The sequence below is a fragment of the Apostichopus japonicus genome, chromosome 19, assembly GCF_037975245.1.
Source record: "Apostichopus japonicus isolate 1M-3 chromosome 19, ASM3797524v1, whole genome shotgun sequence".
NCBI classification, from domain to species: Eukaryota; Metazoa; Echinodermata; class Holothuroidea; order Aspidochirotida; family Stichopodidae; genus Apostichopus; species Apostichopus japonicus.
This window is the reverse complement of record NC_092579.1, coordinates 15,372,765-15,386,662: the sequence shown is the minus strand read 5'-3', so window position 1 is coordinate 15,386,662 and position 13,898 is coordinate 15,372,765. Positions and strand designations below refer to the sequence as shown.

Here is a 13,898-nt window from a genome sequence, read left to right as displayed (position 1 = left end):
GCTCCAAAAAAAAGAAGCTTGTACGTTTATGAAGGGGAACCTTGTATTAAACAATTTAGCTAATGGGCGTGCGTATATATGGGCGGATCAAGTGCGGTTCGAGCTCAAACATCCATCGCCCTGCGAGGTTTTCAAATCTATATTAGTGCAGCCCAGTGCAAATTATTGTTAACTAACTATTAAATCAATCTGAAACAATGAATTAACTGATTAATGACAGAAAGCAAAAACATAAAAAATATATATAATGACAATGTGTCGCTGTATATAAGGTCTATTGTCTATACTTGAGCTATTTCAATACTGTGCTTGGGTATGTATGTATAGAATGTATTTTATAGTTCCTATATATAGTAAAATAATTATGTTGATTTATCTCGTGCATACATCGATGTATTTCGTTGTTGTATAGCCCACGGATTAGATTATAATATATCACTGTGACGGAACAAAATCAAGTGTGCGCATTCGTTAACAGATGGAGAGCGACAAAAATGAAGACAACAAATAATACACAAAGAAACAAAACAACCCAACTATAGACATAATTATGATTGCTAATGTTTATTCATATTGTGTGTGCACCAGTACGTGTGACAGTTGCTTACGATTAAAAATAGAGTATTAACGTCGTTAACTTTAATATTATAACGTTGGATGTTCGTTAATTTGTCATACTGGAAATTAGTACACGCTTGTTAATATTCCTATGGATGTATGGTGAACGCTTTAGACTGGATTGGAAAACAGGTTCGACGGATTACACACAAGTTGTATAACGAATAGGTATATAGCTGCATCATAATGTTTGTATCTTTACATCTTTACATGCATTGTGGTGTAATATTCATATATATTGGTCTATCTTCTTTCCATTTTTTTTTTTCAATTCCTATTAATTAACTTTTATTTCAATTGAAACAAGGTTTCAATCGAATAAGAAAGTGTGAGAATTACTTCAATTAAATAATCAAAGTAATGACAGAGAAAACATTATAGATGAACATATCAGAGAAATCGAGTCGATAGAATGCATGCAGTTATATGGTTATATGCCCAGTTACTTCGAATTCCTGGACAACAGATCTCCAGTGGTCTCCAAGGTATTAATGAAGGAATCTTCGGTGATCTGCCCGTTGACAGTCATAGCGGTTTTCTGTGGACAAAATCAATCGATCAGTTAATCAGCTGTTGTATACAGATGTCTTAACTGAACTGCTAATGCAGAGATGAGCCTGTTCATTACATAAACATGCATATGTATTGCACCACGTATCATATACGGTAGTTCACATTATGTTCACAGATATAGGCTTTGACATTAGGATAAATTCGGTAGAAAGTGCATTTCCATGAACAAAAAAAACAACCCAAAACATTTCTTACACATATATCCTTCACTAAGAAGATCATCTCCTATGGAAATGTCCTATGAATATGTCCTATGAATATGTCCTATAGCGAGGCGTGGATAATTGGGCGGTGTCATAGTTTACCATTATATCACTTTTAAACTTACAAAAATATCATCGACAGAAAATGCATTTCTATGACGAAAATAATTTATTTCCTTCGCATGTAGATTACAAAACAAGAACACCTCTTACGGATATTTTGGTAGCGATTGTTAAATATTATACAAATAATGAATGGTTATGAGTGTAATAGTGCAAATATTTCATGAGTTGAAAGATGGAATGTTCCATTCAACGAGGCGCAGCGGAGTTGAATGGAACAAATTACATCTTTCAACGAATGAAATAAATGCACTATTGCACGAATGGAAACCATTCATTATTTGTTTTATACAACACCTTCAAATTTGGATATAATTGGATGTAAAATGCACTCATGCAACAGATCGTTTTGAACAGACAGGTTTCTCTGCTCGTATACCATTGAAAAAAAAAGTGCTATCAAAAATGTAATAACGCATGGCTCTATTATCATAGCGTGCAATAGAGCGGATTTTGCATGCAATCGACGAGCAATTGACCAATCAAATGGCCGGAATATAATTAGGTGTTGTATAATACAGGTTAGTCCAGGTAAACTTACCAACAAGCCACCGGTGAAAGAAGAATGGTCAGCATACCATTTCTGCGTAAAGATATAAAAAGACGAAACATTTACATCCCACCATGAAAACAAAAATCAAAGAAATGCTAGGGTGTTAATGCAGCTTTCAGTTATAGCATGGATGGTATAGTTCATTTTATGTGGTATGGTTCAGTTCAACGTGTTGGAATATTGGTCACATGAGATAACAATTGTGTGGGACGAAACTACAACCTCAATGTTTAAGTCTAATTATGACAGTATTGTATATATATATATATATATATATATATATATATATATATATATATATATATATATATATATATATATATATATGCGTGTATGTGTGTGTGTGTAAATTTGTATCAATATTTCGATTAAAATGTCACGCTCAATATAATTTCTGTTCCTTAACATAATTGTGTAGTTGAATTAAATGAACAATTGTTTGCAGAAAAACTTATGTAAATATGTGGCACAAAATTCATAGAGAAATAACTCTTCGTTGGGGGAAATCTTTATATAAATATGACAGGTGCTGTAAAAGAGGTTATGCGCAACGACTCTTGCCAGTTATTGCAGTTCTTTCTCTAGCCCCATTATCAGGATTATTCACCACAGTGAAGCCCTAATGGCACAAAAGGGTTAACTCGTAGATGCAAACGCATGTAGGAGACGCCTACATCACATGTTGATGACCTCCGTAAACACCGGATTTGTTTATCTGATTCAAAGCTGGTTATTATTCCATCGTCGTTGTCGCCTCCCACGTATCCATGCCCATCCCACTCCTAACCCACTCCCATCTCTGCAACTTCCCAAGTAACATTTTGCCATGTCAACGGCCTTCCTGGGGGTAGAAACCCAGCTTGATTATAATTATTGCATCATAGGTCGGCGCACAAGTTTCAATATTTTTTAAAGATCTGTAGTAGACAGGTATAACCTAGATGGCTTTGATTTTTAGCTCATATATTCTGTAAATAAAAGGCTATATGAAAGAAAGAGAAAAACTTATTATAGCTACTCACGTCGAATTCAGCGGCATCGATTAGCCAATCACCATTCACATCTGCGTTTTCGGCAGTCTGAAATTAAACGAAGCAAAAGTAAAGGTATCTTACTGTTTTTTTCTTTTCTTTTCTTTTTTTTTTTTGCTTTTTTTTTGCTTGTTGTTTTCATTTGACTTTTTTTAAATTTAAACATTCAATTGATCGTAATGTGCTACAGTGTTTCGTAGAACAATGTCAGATATAGGTAAACGCCAGTGAAATGAACAAGTCGTATGAAATAAAAGGTTTAAGTAACATGAATTTAAATACTTACATCCTCAGGATCGTAAGCGAAGCCTTGGATCTACACATGAAAATGATAAATAATAAAGAAAAAACAAACAATATGTAACACAAAAGCACACACAAAAGACGACCAAAGTATTTAACATACAGAATTCGCCGTGATACAATAGAGGTCATCCTTCACTAAAGTCAATCACATCAAAATGTATAGGCAGAATGGTTCACGAATTTGGCGAATTTTTACTATACCTGAAACGGTACAGTGTGGTATATAAGAATACATGGGATGGGATGTGATAAATGTTGTTTACGATAGATGCAGATGAAATAAGATCGAGTGAAGACACCTCTGTCACAACGCATACATCAGGCTGATGATGCTGCCACCATGGGCAAAATTTGCAAAACTAATTGTTTCCTATGATGAATAAATTATTTTACTTAATTAAGAAATTGAAAAATAAGAAATTAAAGGCATTGTGTTCACAAATAACAATATCAAGCACGAAGAGCTGGTATCATCAAAGTCACAAAGAGTTACGATATACAAGGATCATAAAGTTCAAAGAGTTGCTAAAAATGGATTTTTATAGATATGTAATGATGGATATACATAAATGTATGTACTTCCAATATTCAATAGAAAATTAAAATAATTCAGCTATAAGATTCATCGGGATTTATATATATATATATATATATATATATATATATATATATATATATATATATATATATATATGTATCATACTTACGCCTTCAATGTTATACTTCAAGAAGTACATATCATACATCTGCAACGCCTCCACGAAGTTTTCAAGGTCGATTAGACCAGTAAAATACATCATCTATACTTAAAACAAAAAGAAGATATTAATGTCAGCTGATTATGTATCTATGTATGTATTTTAGATCCAGGAACTCGCGAAGAAGCCTCATTGGCTTATCAAAGCCGCAAGCTGACCGAAGTCAGTCTCTTACATTCATATTTAACGTCCATGATTATGAATTATCAATTGCCAACAACTCTGTAACTGGACGACATACATTAATCTGGGAGTGACTCGAACCGGGGACCTTATGATTGAAAGGCACCGGCGTTAACCACTGAGCTAACACTCTACTGGGCACGGTGTGGGCACGGGTATGGGCACGGTGTAATGAATTCCGTCCATTTTAAATTAATATTGGAAAAAATTCGTTCTTGTCAATAAGTTTTATTCATTTTCGGTGTTTATTTATCAATTCTAAACAGGTTAATAATTAATGTTATATACTCCTGATTACAATTTGAAACAACATATATTGATGCGATGAGAAGCGTCGAAAATAGTTCGGGTAGAGGGACAATAATGGCCATTGATCCTCATATTTTACCCACCGGGCCTCCTAAAGACCCCGGACTAAGGGGCTACAGCCCACTTATACCCTCCCATCCCCTTTCCCCTCCCCACTCTCGTCAGTTATGGGTGGTGTCATGGTACCTTTACATCCGTCTCACATATAGACATACTTTAGTAATTTTTGTTTATTATGGCATGTAAGCATTTGACCATATATGCTATATAAGGCAACTTTAATTATCAATTTTTCAATGCTATTCGTATTAAAGTAATTCATTTTAATGGGTTTACTTTATTTCGTTTGTGTCTCGATGTATAGCAAATCATAATTAACTTTGGATCTGTCGCGACCAGGACGAAATTGCGCTTCGGACCCAGCAGAGCAACGATTCCAAGCCGGCGGGTTAATTCCCATGACCCCCGGCGCTCACCCCCTCGGGATCCTTATCTTCTTCTTACAACTTCATGACTAACTTTTCTTCTGATCTCCCCTTCCCCCCCCCCCTCCATCACTCCTCTTCTCATAGCTCTCATCAACACTTTTTTCTCCACACCTTTCTTTTTTTGTCCTTCTCCAGTTTATTCCCTAACTCTTTCCCTTAATCCTCTCTTTGTCCCTCCACAGTTTATCTCCTACCTCTCCTCTTCCCCTGTTGCTTTCTTCTCTGCATCCCTTGTCTACTAATCACCTTACATCTATCTCTTTGTGTTCACCATGCTCATTAACCTGTCTGTATTTTGTACGTGTTTTTGTCCCTTCTGTTACTGTTACTTGTCATTTAGCCTATGAAGAAGATCCTGCTAGGATCGAAACGTCAGGCCAACTTACATTTACACGTTCTCCTACACAGGCTCTCTAGTGGACGAGCTGTTTGCTAACAGTTTTATTTTACTTTGATCTTATAACTGTAGTAAGGAAACCGGCCAACATCTTGATCAACTTTCTTTATATTCCAGTTATAACAAAGTCACTTCGTCAATCAAGAATAAAACAATTATTTAACTCACTACGCTGGCTTTGTGCAAGTTCATGATAACCGAGTACCAGGCCTGTAGACAGAATGAAGATAAGAATCAGAAGAAACGTAAACATAGCAAAGACGAGATCAAAATCATAGAAAAAAAAAACAATTCATATCTTTTAATCTCTCCTCGGAACCACAATACATGCGTTCCCCTAAAATTACCATAAAAGAGTTAGGAAGGAAAGCAAATAGTACAATAATGTACTATTGTAGTAAAGTACAATAATGTACAATAAAGTACAATAATGTACAATAATGTACAATAAAGTACAATAATGTACAATAAAGTACAATAAAGTACAATAAAGTACAATAATGTACAATAATGTACAATAAAGTACAATAATGTACTTCATGATAAATACAATAGGTAGCAGTAAAAGGTTTATGTCTATGGATCTATATGTGAATGTATGACCTTTGTATACCTTGCACATTTGGATATATACGGCCTTGAACACTTTTGGCCTAGAACGATGGACTCGAACTAGTTAAACTAAGGATTACAAACTCTGCACTCAAAGAATATGCAATGTTTCAATCGTATATAGGCTATATCAAATTTGATAGGCCTATATACCAAATTGTATACCAAATAATATAAGCTATATACCAAATAGTATAGACTATATACCAAATTTGTGTAGGCTATATAACAAATTGTGTAGGCTTTATATTATTATATATATATATATATATATAATATATATATGTATGTATATATATATTATATATAATATTTATATATATGTATGTATATGTATATTATATATAATATTTATATATATATATATATAAATATATATATATATATGTATATATATATATATATATTTATGTATATATATATATATATATATATATATATTTATATATATATATATATATATATATTTATATATATATATATATATAAGGCCGGATCTCGAGTGAGATACAATAATTAAATTAGGTAAGTGATTGGAAGTGAAACAGCCAATGTTTGGTTTTTGCAGAGCTTTCGAGCAAAACTAGCTCTTCTTCAGTGCATGATCACCGAAAGTGACAAGGAGTCACCAACAAAAAGGAGTTTAACCCCTGATGGACCTCGCGAGAGGTCCTACGGGGGAATAATAACATTGTTTTTATGGAATAGACACTTTTTTTTTCTTCTTGGGAAATTTGTCTATTGGTTAGTCAAGGAGTTGCTGGTAAGTATTATAAAGTGTTATGTAATCACATTGTATTGTAGAAGCCAAAAACATACCCGAGATCGGAACCAACGAGCCAATTAGAGAGGGATCTCTAAAGGGGAGGAATTTCTAAGTAATGAGGATTTTGGAGACGGAGCGGTTTCTATTGTTTGGGTCGGAAGTGACTGCTACTTTGTCAGAATTTTTGTTTTGTTCTTAACATATAGACATGGAGTCGGGGGCTAGACACACTTAGGAAAAGGTTTTTCTATAGGAATGAGGCTTTAAGTAACAGTTTTGAATACGGAAAGTTTTTGGTTATTTGGGAACTTTGCTTACCATTTGCTGACAAGGAGTAGCAGGAATTGAAACGATTTTATAGAGAAGAGGGTCGGCATGGTTGTGAACTCAAGCGACTTACTGATTTCTGCTGGATTGAGCAGAAGTTTTAGAAAATCGGATTATTTGAATCCGATTACGTCGTAATTGCAAAGGAATTGTGTATCTGGGACGGCAAATCGTTTCTGATGTTTAAACCGAATGGTGCTGTGGTCTTTAGGTTTAGTTCCCATAAATTTTCTTTTCCTTTCCTAGATTTATCTGTCCAAGAATCGTTCTGGTCAATGGCAATAACACGCACATTCTCAATTGAATGATTTTTGAGATTGAAGTGATTTACAACAGGTTGGTTGATCTTTTTTGTGTTTTGATCGCCGATCTATGTTGTGTCATTCTCATTCTTAGAGTGTTCAATTTTGACTCTCCAAATTAACGTATTGTAAGTTGCATATATTGCAGTAGTTGAGGTAAATGACATTTTTGGATAGGCAGTATATTTTTTGCCGAATTTGGTACGTGCGTTTGGTTTAGTTGCTCTGTATAAGGCCCCAGTCGAATCGACAAGTAAGCAGGTTTTGCAATATTGTGTACAGGCGATGATCCTGTAGTTTCTGTTTTGTTTTCCCCTAATGGGGTGTCATCCTGAAAGGATGCCCGAACTAAAATATCCCGTAGGTTGCTGGGTCTTTCAAAAGCGATGACAGGTAGTTCTGAGAAAACTGGTTTCAGGCGTTCGGTGCCTTGAAATAGGTGAAAATTCTTCTGAATGATGTTAACCAGTGGTGGGAGACCATGGTGGACTTCAGTAACCAATGGTACCCTTTTGGAACTGGTTTGACGAGTTTTGTGCGTCAATGTTTCGGTACGGGGTTTGCTTTTAGCCTTTTTGATGGCATTTTCAATAGTACCCCGAAAATACTGTCTTTTTATAGGAGGTGTTGTCAAAGTTCTTAAATGCGGGAATCACAATCGACTTCAGCGGAGCAAATGCGTCGAATGCGCAACGCTTAACTGTACGGAATTTGTCTGGTACAGTGACGTGGATGGCAACTGCTTGGTGGAAGGTAGTTGTGCTTGTTCGTGGGTTTACTGAACAAGTCTATTTTGAGTGAACCATCTTGTAGGGTCACGCACACACACACACACACGCACGCACACACACACACACACATATATATATATATATATATATATATATATATTTATATATATATATATATATATATATATATATATATATATATATATATATTTATGTCACCCAAGACAAAACCTGGGCACGAAAACCAAACAACCAAACGACTGGACCACTCCCGTTAACCATATGCTCCCCTTGCACTGAGACTGACTGTATGACCATCGTCAAACTTTATTACGAATCCCTAAGAAATGGAACGGATACTGCGCATGATCTTAGCCAAAAGGCCGAGGATTAAGTATAGTTTTATTATTCCACTCATCATTTTGTTTTTCTGGTGGCGTGCAATGGTACTATGGCCTAGAGCAAGTGCAACAATTTATGAAACAGTTTGATCAGAAGATGTATCTAGTTTAGCTTGTTAATAATTCCCCTTTGCAAAATCGTGAAATAATTGCACAAAGTTTACCTGGTATTCGTCGTCCGAGATGAGGCCATCTTTGTTCTTATCGGCGTATATGAAAGCCTACGAATAAAATGTTATGAACATTCGTGTATTGTAATGTTAATAAGTTTAAATTGAATATTCACGACCTGTTTGTGTGTGTGTGTCATATATCTACACAAACACACACTTTAAGTGGGTAACCACAATGAAAGGACTGAATTTAAAAACAAAATACCAAGTCTAGTCGGCTCACTTTGTTACGAAACAAACTTAGAGGATGCACAATTGTTAAAAAATGATTCTTCAACACAACGTTATAAACATTGTGTCATTTTCATTACAATTAGTTGGACATGAATATTCATATCTCAAGAAATATTTTATAACCACGGTTATTAAGTATGGGATCAGGACGGATCTGCAAAACTGTGATCGGTAACTGTACTTGCATATTGTGTTCTATATTGTGTGTTTCAACCGTTGCGCTCACCCTATACCTATATATATACCACTTCCCATATCCCTCCTTATTATACCGCCTACAAAGTAAAAGTCAAGCCCCCCAAAAAGTCAGATACTCACGTTCTTTGGGGTATACTGTGTAAGAAGAAAAACGAGCATAGTAAATTAACAAAATAAAAAATTGTAACGTTTCATATTATAATTTGGAGAAAGTGATCTTTTAATTATGAATAACCAATCCTACCAGTGGCAAAATAGACTGCAAATTGACCCTTCTTGTAGAACTGATAACAATGGGTCGAATAAATGACTTTTTGGAAGAGACAGGTTTGTGTGTTTTGTGAACGTGTCATTTATAATCATAAAATGATTTCGTATATATGCCTTCACCACTGAAAATGTTCGTGCCCCCCCCCCCCCCCCGTTAAACTGATGCGGGTATCCCTCCATAACAATGTTGGTGGGCCAAGCCTCAAACTCGGAATTACTGGCAACATACCTACTGGAGCTTGGTTATCTTTTTAGTCATGTATGGTTAATTCGAAATCCCCCCACCCCCTCCCCCTCCTTCCCTGTTTTTAAAGCGTGCTACATTTTCCTTAACGCTTTTCAAACCTACCACATACATCACTGGTTACTCATACAGACATGAGGAATTGTGAAAAAGACAATAAAATATTGAGCGAAATGCTTTGAGAGAGGCACACAGTGAAATGCTTGGCTTAAACATGACTCTTTCAACCCTTGCATTTAGGAGGGGGTGGGAGGGGTGGAAGGGGGGGGGGGGTTAGTACCGATAACTATATAGGTAGTTTTTGCCAACGTAATTTCTCTCCACAACGGAAATGCACTGGATCATACAGCATCCAATGCTATTGGTTTATTAATATTAACTTCTCAGGATACTTAAAAGAGAAGTATGTATAGTAACAAACAACATTCATTAGCATAGAGGTTCGTTACACAGAGCATTATTTGGTCTAGTCTTAGCCTAAGTCTTTACACATAAATAATTTTTTGGAAGGAATTTTTAATTGTAAGAAATATGATTTATTGTTCCTACCAGACAATAATAATAAATATTCACTATCACTAAATACGAAACATACTGAAATCAACTTTACTTTAAAGGGTAACTTTTAAAGGGAAATTTAGCCTACACATTTTCAAACCATATATAAGGGATGTGAACACCGACCCCATGAATAGACTGCTGGCGATATCTTAAGAAGCTCATCGTAGAGCCGTTGATAGTGAACGCTATATACGGCTCTGGATTGTTGATGGTTACAGCGCTAGCTTCGAAATGAATGTTCAAAAATGTAACAAAGCAAAATATTGAAAATTTTGTAGTTATTTTCTGTTGCCCTTTCTAGCAATGTAGCAACTTTAGCCGTTCGTTACCCTTAAATCTATTTAATATTTAATTGAAAAAAAATATGGGGAAAGAATGAAATGGGTCGGCCGAACGGACAGGAATTTAACAGACTTATGTATAAACAATAGTGAATTTGCATATATGATCTTCGATTACGTCACTCTAAATAGGTGAAAATAAATCAAATCTAATTTCAGTGAATCACAGATTTCTCTACGTCGCCAATCGAAACAGAATTAGAGGAAGACAACCATATCTCACACTTAATAACACCATCATCCCATTCACCAACCAAGTAAGATTCTTAGGAATTCACATCGACAAGCGGCTCACACTTGGGTACCAACATCGTCTCAACCATAGAAAGGTCAAACAACGTGTCAGACTACTTTTCAGTATTGCCGGAACTGAAGAGCACCCACTAGCATCACCAAGCACCACTTTGAAGATTAACAAGATGATGATCAGACCACACTTCGAATTTGCGGCACCAGCCTTAGCCCACATTTCCACCCACAACACATGTAATGCAGAACAACTTGAAGCCACACAACGCAGAGCATGCAGAATCGCCTACCATCTGCCACAAGATGCAAACTGTGAAACAGTAACAACCATTGCCAACATTCCATCAGTGGAACGAGAGACTAAATCAACTTACAGACAACTAATTCCTCGACAAAGTCGCCGTTCCTACACATCACCAGGGGCGGCGATCTGTTTCAAATATTGGGGGGGACATTTGCTTGGGTGCAGGCGAATTACTATCAAAGCGGAGCGCCACCATTGGTTGGCGCGCAGCGTACAAGAAAATTTCTGGTTTTGATAGCCCCTCAGATCACCGGAAATGGCACTTCTCGGGCCTGAAAATGACCAACCAGATGTACACTTTTGCCTGAGAACCAAGTTTTTCCTAATAGTTTTTTTTTTTTCATTCATAACCCTTTCAAGATTGTGACCAGTCACACATCATGTTCGACCTCATTGCCTCTCCTGTGAATCATTGCTTTTGTAGGTAATTCTACGTAACGCCCCACAATACCCGTCAGCCCCACTTTTCAAGGTTTTAAGCCCATTATTTGTTCAGAATTTGAATAATAAATTCACTTCAAAACATACCCATAATGTTGCACAAAATTTCATCTATGTACAACCAATATAGAAAAAAAACCTCAACCCCTAACAGACCGGTCAAAATTGAACGAGTAGAGGGAAGTATGATGTAGAATGTTGGTCAAGGAATTTTCGAAAGTTCAGATACAGTTAAATTATTGGTGTACAAATATTAAAATCTCTTATAACGGCTACTATAAAACTTCGATATCATAGAAAATACAAAAAAAAATATGCTTGAGGGGGAGGGGCGGTCTCCACCCTTCGCCCCCCTCCCTTGCGGCTACGCACCTGCGGTTAGAAATCTTGTAGGAAACAGGCCAAATGGAAACCCAGTGAACCCATATCGATGTGGATCATATATATGATTGTACGTACTTACACTCATACACAAGAGGCAAACCAAATTTCATTACGGATGCGGTCCGTCTAGCTATTCATTTCGAGAAAAAAAAAGAGGAAAAACTACTTTCGGTCATATATAGTAACCAATTGTGACACGGTTAGACAGGCGACTTGCGAGGAATTTGCCAAGGGAGGGGCAAAGCCTGTACCCAGACTTTCTAAGCGTAGCATAACCATAAGTTGGCGCGAAGCGCAAAAGAAAATTTTGGCCGAAAATGCCTCCCAGATCAATGGAAATGGCACTTCCCAGGCCTTGTAAGTTGCATCTAAGCATTTTCTATTTTGAAATTACTAGCGATATCATAAAAAAATACAATACATATGGGTAAAAAAAAACTATGCCACCAAATATTGGGGGGGATATTAGATACTATATCCCCCCACCTAAAATATTGGGGGGGACATGTCCCCCCCGTCCCCCCCATGATCGCCGCCCATGCACATCACCTACACCAGTTCACCAAGAATCAACTAAAACAGACACCCTACGTCCTGGATACGACTCCCCTCACCTGCCTAGAAATTTGGGGACCTCAGCTACCTGCAGAAACTTAACGTATATCCAGAACAGATACCATCCAACCAACTTTTTCCAGAAACAGCTACACCGTCATAGGGATATGAAGTCCGTCTAGCCTCCAAATTGCTACAGTCCAGAACCAACCGTTGAGCCAGCCGCAACTCACCATCACCACCACTCATCGCCTCCTCCAACCCTAACATGTTACCTTTCCTGTCACCGTCCAGTAACATGTCTCTCCGACCCGGCCACAAAGTTCAAATTTAAAAATAACTCTCAAATTTCCGATTTCTCAATTTAGGAGTCTTATATTTACCGGTCATTTCGCCCCTGGTTCGCTGAAGCGTCTTTCGGAAAACAGCTATTTACATCTATGCTATCTATGCTATTTCAGTGAACTGTAGTGTACTAGTGCTCATTTAAACTTGACAACTTAAATGCTAAACAGTCGTTCTATTTAAATGAAAAAACTGTTAAATTAACAAAACGTCATTGTCAATTTAAAAAATAATAATAATTTAAGGTTGACTTTTGATTAAAGTTTTACTCACCCGAGCAAATCCAGTAGCCAAGACGGCGAAGAGAACAAGATACTTGATCATTGTGACGATAGGTCTTCAAGTTATACACAGATGTGATGCCAGGCCCGTGGTCGACACTCAATTTATGCTCTTTTTCTCGCCCGATAAGGCTCGAGCAAGGTCATTTCGGATATGAATATTCATAAAGTCTTAAGATTAATCAAACACAGTCTGCTGATTATGGTTATGAATACAGGTATGCAAAATAAGATTGTTCTCGTTGGATTAATTTAATACAACGCACATATGGTTTCAAATCCAGTGAGGCACATAGTTGTCGCCTTTAGCAACCCGGCGAGTGCGCGGGGGGGGGGGGAGGAGGGTACTCTATAAATGTCCCAGAGATTATGGCATTCAATAAGTTATAAAATTGCGAATTGGGTCTATAATAAATGCCTTTTGGGGGATACTAACTGTTTATGTGTTTTTTTTTCCGTGGTTGATTGCGACTTTCTGCTTTCTGACGCAAATACCATAACGGAAAAACGTGCCCGACCGATTGAGGTCGTCACCTGGCTCTTTATGTGAGGTGCCATGGCCCGGAACCTTCCGACGTAAGTCAAGGGGAAATGATTAAGTCGAGGGATTTTTTTTTCATTCAGCCGGGGAAGAATT

The 13,898-nt window shown here is 36.7% G+C and overlaps 1 protein-coding gene across 2 annotated transcripts; it reads right to left on the bottom strand.

Moving 5' to 3' along the window:
• Positions 1 to 548: 548 nt before the first annotated feature.
• Positions 549 to 13,425, bottom strand: LOC139960693 (uncharacterized). 2 transcript variants are annotated; one of them, XM_071959255.1, is made up of 9 exons: positions 13,254 to 13,425; positions 9,407 to 9,421; positions 8,846 to 8,902; positions 5,711 to 5,752; positions 4,115 to 4,207; positions 3,388 to 3,417; positions 3,093 to 3,149; positions 2,059 to 2,100; positions 549 to 1,156 (listed from the first exon to the last, which is right to left on the bottom strand). In XM_071959255.1, the coding sequence occupies exons 1-9, from the start codon at positions 13,302 to 13,304 to the stop codon at positions 1,061 to 1,063; spliced, it is 483 nt and encodes a 160-aa protein (XP_071815356.1). In that variant the 5' UTR covers positions 13,305 to 13,425; the 3' UTR covers positions 549 to 1,060. The 2 variants fall into 2 exon arrangements, with proteins under 2 accessions (XP_071815356.1, XP_071815357.1); XM_071959256.1 differs by lacking the exon at positions 9,407 to 9,421 and having other exon boundaries at positions 13,254 to 13,424.
• Positions 13,426 to 13,898: the final 473 nt, after the last annotated feature.